The following is a 6920-nucleotide window of genomic DNA, read 5'->3' on the forward strand; positions in this document are numbered from 1 at the left end:
TTCTCAGTCTTTATCTAATTTTTATGTGATTTACATCTGGGTCTCAAAGCTAACGTAGGTGCAACAGTGAGGAGGAAAATATATCCATTGAGAAGCAAGTGGGCTATGAAATGATGCAAATCCATCTGCACATGGCAATAAAAAGATTTGGAGAGAATACCTGGGATGATTCAGAGGCTGCCAGTTGGAAGGTTGGAGTGGGCTGGATTTTGGTTGCTCTCTTCACTTTGAGATGGAGTTCACTGGCAGAACAGCCCAGCACACTCCTGTCAAACAGGACRGGTCTGGAACTGCCTGAGAGCCCAGCCTGAGCCTCCCAGCAGGGTGGCAGATGGTGACATTGTCACAGCAGTGCCTCAGGGCCATGCTGCGAGCAGGGTCCCATCGCAGTGATAACACAGACACCCACAACAAGAGGCAGAATTCCTCCAAAAGAAATTTGCAGTCTAAATAGGTAGAACCTTCCAAAAAAAAGGACTGGTGAAATACTGTGTTCAAGTAAATGGCACATAGTGGTGAGAGAACATCACCTTTACCCAGTCCACATCCTTKAAGGTTAAAAACTGTTGTTTTCTTGTTACTGTAGCTTCCAGGCAGGATTCCATCCATATTTCAGGCTCCTGTGTTGCCTAAGGGACAGAGGTGGGAAGGAGGAATAACTTGGGCTTTGTCTCACAGCAATGAAAGATACACTGCTTTGTCCCTGTCAAAATTAGCCTGCTCCAGTGGAAGGACTGCTAAAGTACTTATTGTCCTCGCTATCCTCATTAGGTTTGCTAAAAGATTAGGAGGAAGTTGCAACAACTTGAAAATAATAAAAAAGAGACCTTCAGATTAACTAACGGTACTCTATTTGCATATGAATTTGCCCAGTCTGACCATAACCCATTTTTAGAACAGCATGGGAAAAATATGATTCAGATCTTCATTGCTGTTGGGAGGCAGAGCTGGCACATGAAGCATTGGAAAATCATCTCATGGCACCCAGATATAGGGTTAAAGTCTCCTGTGTAAGCCTCCATCATATTGGCTGGCACACTAATAACAATTCCAGCACTGAACAGCCATTCTCCCATGATGGCTGATAGAATAATGTGACTTCTGTAGAGCTTCCTTTCTTCTTAATACTCTGAGACAACTGAGCAGATTCTGAAGAGACCCCTTTAGAAAACGGATGAGCCTGCAAAACCAGCTGCAGAAAACAGAGAATTCTCATTATTCCTTCCCCTTGAGAACATTTTCCAAATAAAATTTCAATTCCCAACCTTASCACAGACACAGCCTTGGCCTCCTCTCAAACAGCACCTTTGTTCAATGTCTCCTTGGCAGGTTCATATCTGCGCCTGTCCCTGAGTTTCCGGATCAAGAGGAACATYGGCTACTTCATCCTGCAGACCTACATGCCGTCCATCCTCATCACCATCCTGTCCTGGGTCTCCTTCTGGATCAATTATGATGCTTCTGCTGCACGAGTGGCACTGGGTATGGACCTTTTCATTGTATTTTGGAGGTGTTTTCTTGAAGGAAATCAGCTGTAACAAAGAAAATCCCTTTTTTTTAATCAGGTAGCAATTAAGCAAGTCTGTCAAAGTTGTCATCCCAAATGGACATATTTTTTTTTCTGAGAACGAACTTTAAATTTTCAGTCAGAAGAGTTGCATTTTTTTTGTTTATTAGTACTTCCCAAACTGGAGTCTATTTCATTTGGATCAGTGAAAGTTCTGCCAGAAATATTCTGGGTGTGAGTTTAAACTCTAAACAAAAATCTAAATGGTTCTCAGATACGTGAGAGCCTGACATGCCATGAGCCCACCAGTTCCTTTGCTCTGGTTTGCACTGGTTTTCTCAAGAAAAGAAATCTGGGCACCTCCTTGTCAACAGGTGTGCCAGGACTGGTTATTTGGGTGATAAATGCTGAGGGTGGATGGCCAAAAAGTTGTGTGGCAATGGTTAAAAGACAAAAGAAATAAAGGAAAGGGCATTGCACATTTTCATGATAGTTTAGTGCCCATACAGACAGTTTTGGCAGCTGAAGACCTTCATGGCCAAGGCAAATGTGGGACAGTAGTTCAAGTTCTTCTTTGGCACACGCTCCCCTAAATAGGAATGTTTTCCTATAAGAGGGGGAAAAATGAGGTCTTTTAAGCAACAGAAGGGAAGTGGGGGTGGATGGCAGATGAGGGTTTTGAAGGAGGAACAGGAGAAAGGGGGGATGGCTGGCATGTGAGAATGGGGCTGTGCAACACGAGGGGAAGTTCAGAGGCAATGGGAGAGGTAAGGAGGGAGCAGAGTTGGATCTGTGAGTGGGACAGGGCTCAGAGAGGCTGTGCAGMACAGGTAGAGGCTGGATTTTACAGCAAAGGTTGGGGACTTAAAGTAGCTCTAGGAGAAGACAGAGTTTGAGAAGGCTCAGAGGGGGTTGGGATGTACAAAGATATAAATCAGATGATTTGGCTGTGCCTGCTTGGAGAGGCTGGAGCACAGACAGGCAGGGAAGGGGAAGAACTTGGTAAATTAAAAAGGTAAGTTGCTCTGACAGGAGTATATAATCAGAGAGAGAGGAGAAAGAGAGSATGGCAGGCGCTGTGAGAGCACAAGCAAAAGGGCGGAGGTGAGACCCACAGCTGTTGGATTTCTGCTGACATCTGGACACCAAGGAGAAGACAGAAGAAAAACATTGTAGATCAGAGCTGCAACAGCTCTCCCTAARCTCCTCCTGACAGCTTTCTATCTAACTTATCCTTAAAAAGCTCAGGAAAAAAGAAACTCCACAGCCTCCTCTGGTCACTTTATCTCCAGATTTACCTGCTTCTTACACAGTCAAAAAGCTCCTCTTTGCCTCTGYCTCCATTGCAATTTGTCCAGTTCTTGATGGAGACATGGAGAACGTTCTATTCTCCCTTTCTTTGCCTYGGATTTCTGTATATTTAGGCTGCTGCCTAAATATAGATGGTGTAATATATTGTGTGTGTATAAATATATCTCCCTTCTGTTTACCCAACTGAAGGCTAATAGTCTTTTCAGTCTTTTATCAGGAATGACACCAGAGACACAGCGAGGGTGAAGGGGAAACAGGACAAGCAGAGGTCCAGGGTGCACTGAGAGCTTTGAGAGCCATCGCTGTAGAGGTGGGGCTGAACCAGAGGGGCAAATTAAGGTCATGGAGAGTGTTGGAGCCATCAGAGATGAGGAGGGAAAAGGAGAAAAGAAGATCAGCAAGGCAGTAAGAACAGCTGGAGAAGCAGGAGAAAACTAGGTTGAAGAGGAAGAGGTACCACCCCAAAAGAAGTATGAAGGCTCACTGATATCTTTTTTGAGCTGGCACAGAGAGGCAGGTCTGAGGCCACTCTGCCAGTCCAGAGAAAAAAAGAGTCAGAGAAGGAGCTGAGGAAGAGGGCTGAAGCTGTGAGTGTAATCATAGTGAATCAGGCTTTTGGAACTGAGTAGATGGGGACAAAAGTGTTCACAAAATGCTTATTTAAGATGCAAGAAATGTGAGGAGGCCTAAAAAGGAGAGTGTGAGAACCATGGGAGGAATGTGTACAAGTGATAATTGATGTAATGAATGGTGAAGCTGCTGAGAGGAAGGTGGGAATTGATGGGGTCAAGGACAGAAGCCTACGAGGCAGGCAAAAAAAAGAGAGTGCCATGAGGAGGAAATCTCTTCTCCAATTCATGGCATTGGGAAGACACAGCAGATTATAAATTCATGCCGAGGATGCTGAGGTATTCGGTAGCACACAGTGAAGCCTGATGAATTCATGAAGGGGAAAAAAGGGAGGAGAAGAGGGTAAAAGGCAGAGCAAAACTGAGTATTTCCTACCACACTGAGAGAAAGGAAGAAACAGGGGGATTTAAAGAAACAGGGTCCAGAGGATGTTGGTCCCCATCAGCTTTGACACTTTCTTCCACTGTTTGCTGCTCGTTCATTTTCCACAGCAATTTKTGCTGGGCACCTGGGCTTCGAATAATGACAATTTCCTTCTCAGTTACACTGTTCCCCTCCCTCCTGAGGCTGTCCAGCTGGAAGGAGGGATGTGGGAGCTGGAAGTGGCATGTCAGGCAGCCATCCCACGTCAGTAACAGAGCGCCTGCCCTCTCCTCACAGGGGTCACCACGGTGCTTACCATGACCACCATCAACACCCACCTGCGGGAGACTCTGCCCAAGATCCCCTACGTCAAGGCTATCGATGTTTATCTCATGGGCTGCTTTGTCTTCGTGTTCCTGGCCCTCCTGGAATATGCTTTTGTCAACTACATCTTCTTCGGGCGAGGGCCCCGGCAGCAGAAGAAGCAGAGYGAGCGCATCAGCAAGGCCAACAACGAGCGCCACCGCTACGAGGAGAAGAGGGTGAGAGAGCAGGTTTGTCCTCTCCTTTCGTTGTGGCAGGGGAATTCAGGCTCTGCACGGGGTGAGCTGGAGCAGCCTTTGTGCTCATCATGAGAGATGAGCTCCAGTTCCCCTTGTCTGGTGGTTACGGGGAACTTTTCCTCTGTGGTCATTTTATCATCCTCAAACCATTGTGCATGGGGCGGGGGTAGCCAAAAGTCCTCTGTGGCTTTTGGTGGTCCTGTGTTGGCAGAATCACACTTCCCCCACTCACAAATTTGCTGCAAGCGCAGGTGGTTGGTCCTTCAACCCCAGCAGCACTGCACAACCCTCAAATGCAGCACATTCAGAGCTTAAAATGACCAAAATCAGGGGTACTGTCACCAAACCCTGGGGAAGAAAAGAAACTCTCCAACACCATCGTTTCAGTATTAACAAGTCAGATATTACTTTATTCTGGCCAGGATGTGCAATAGAAATCATTCCAGCCCCATGTGGTTCTTTACCAGAAATTCCACATATTTCTATATTAAAAAAAATAAAAAATAAAAAAAACCACAAAGAAATTCTCATTCATTGTTTCTACATTATGCAATTTCTAGTATCCAATCTCCTGATGATTACTGATCCCTTCACCTTTAATGCTAATTTGGTCCTCATTCTTTGGATCTTTTACCAATCTTTTCCCAGACCAGGTATCTGAAACCCTTCTGGGGGTTAATATCCATTAATRCCRTTTATCTCCTCTGTATCTTCTGGCTATTCCCAACCTGTAGATGTTAAACTCTCAAAAACTAGGAACATTCTTTTTGCTGATCGAGGCCTCACCCKGTGAAACTTGGTGAACAGAGTATTTCAAAGAGAAACCTCAATTTCCCTCCCCCTTGGCAAAGGCAAACCAGCCCATGACTGAAGTTAAATAAAAATTTTTAGAAGCTGTGTGATTTCCAGCAGTGCTGTCACAGAGAAAACTGCTCAGAGTCACCCCTGATGGTTGTACACGTGCCCAGGACACCCCACTAGCTGCGTGTCTGTGTTCCCCGCTCCAGGTGGACCCTTACGGTAACATCCTCCTCAGCACTCTGGAGATGAACAACGAGCTGCTGGCCACGGACATGATGAGCAGCGTGGGCGACTCTCGAAACTCTGTCATGTCCTTCGAAGGCTCAGGAATCCAGTTCCGCAAGCCGCTGGCCTCTCGGGATGGCTTCGGCCACCACCCCACCCTGGACCGCCACGTCCCGCTGACCCACCACGCCGCCGCCCGCAACCGCGCCAACTGCCGCCTGCGCCGGCGGTCGTCCAAGCTGAAGCTCAAAATCCCAGACCTGACGGACGTCAGCACCATTGACAAGTGGTCACGGATCATTTTTCCGATCACTTTTGGATTCTTCAACCTTGTTTACTGGTTGTACTATGTAAATTGATGCCTGCGGCCTCCGAGAGAGATAATAGGGACAGACACTCAGACAATGACAACACAGGAGTGTTGCGGTCTTTTGGGTTTGGGTTTTACTCTTTACTATCATTGTCATTTATTCCTATGGTTCATTAGATTTATTCTAAGCTTACTCTTCTCTTTTCAGCACATGTAGAACCACGGAGTGTGGGGTGGGGTAAAGGGAGAGAAAGGTAYGGGAGGGGGTTTGGTTTCAGGGAGGGATGTGTTCGTCTTGATTTTGGTTTCCTGCTGAAGGACTTAAACCATTGTAAAAACAAAAACAACCCTACAAAAACACCAAAAACAAAANAAAAAAAAAAAAAAAAAAAAAAAAAAAAAAAAAAAAAAAAAAAAAAAAAAAAAAAAAAAAAAAAAGAAAAAAGAAAAGAAAAAAAGACAGAAAAAAAGGAAAAAAAAACACACAAAAAAACCCCAAAAGCAAGAAAAGTATTTAAAAAAAAAAAGGGGGGAGATTTAAAGAAATTGAGTCAAAAAGTGGTGGGGGTGATAGGTTATCTTTGGCTGTGCTCACTAATGCTCTATCCTCACTTCCATTTCACTACTGAATTTCATCTTTCACTTTCAGTCTTATTATATTTTTTAATCTTTCTTCTGTCACCGCTCTTAACCTCTTCATGTTTATTCTTTCATGGACTCATGAGATGATGGGGTTTCATCCTCACGCTACGAGATTTTTTCTTTTCTTTTTCTCTCTCCCTCTCTCTTGCTTATGAGCCTAAAAGAATCTTTTAAACCAACAAATAAAAAAGAATATTTATTTTGGAAGAGCTGGGAAGGGGGGGGAGGACGAGGCAATTATTTGGGAGGGAAGGGGCAACGTGGGGTTATGGGAGGGGGGGAGGAGGGAACTTATCAAAACCAAGGCACATTTGGAAGATGCCTTTTTCCACCTTCAGGAGTTTGCAAGCTGTTTTTCCTGCGTGAGTGCGTGYGTGTGTGGAGCATCTGTGTGCGTGTGGGCACGTGTGTCCATGGATGTGTGTGTGTGTGCAAGCATGTTTTCTGGGGAGGGGGCTGGGGAGGGGGGTTTTGTAATACCTTTTGTAGGAAGAGAACACAGATGACGTTTAACTGGCAGTGCGTTTTTGGTGGGGGGAATRGCGGGGTTTGTTTGCTCGTTGCAGCT

The 6920-nt window shown here is 45.4% G+C and overlaps 1 protein-coding gene across 2 annotated transcripts in view; it reads left to right on the forward strand.

Annotated features, from left to right (window-relative positions):
* Window positions 1-6164, forward strand: part of LOC130575892 (gamma-aminobutyric acid receptor subunit beta-4) — a 73115-nt gene extending 66951 nt beyond the window's left edge. The window contains exons 7-9 of one of the 2 annotated variants that reach the window (XM_057370117.1): window positions 1330-1482; window positions 4109-4365; window positions 5382-6164. In XM_057370117.1, the coding sequence (XP_057226100.1) occupies window positions 1330-1482; window positions 4109-4365; window positions 5382-5759 (788 nt within the window). In that variant the 3' untranslated portion in view covers window positions 5760-6164. The remainder of the gene's footprint in view (window positions 1-1329; window positions 1483-4108; window positions 4366-5381) is intronic. The other variant, XM_057370118.1, reaches the window with a different exon arrangement.
* The last annotated feature ends 756 nt before the right edge of the window (window positions 6165-6920 follow it).

The sequence above is a fragment of the Malurus melanocephalus genome, unplaced genomic scaffold (assembly GCF_030028575.1).
Source record: "Malurus melanocephalus ecotype Western Australia unplaced genomic scaffold, MMel_1.1 scaffold_120, whole genome shotgun sequence".
NCBI lineage: Eukaryota > Metazoa > Chordata > Aves > Passeriformes > Maluridae > Malurus > Malurus melanocephalus.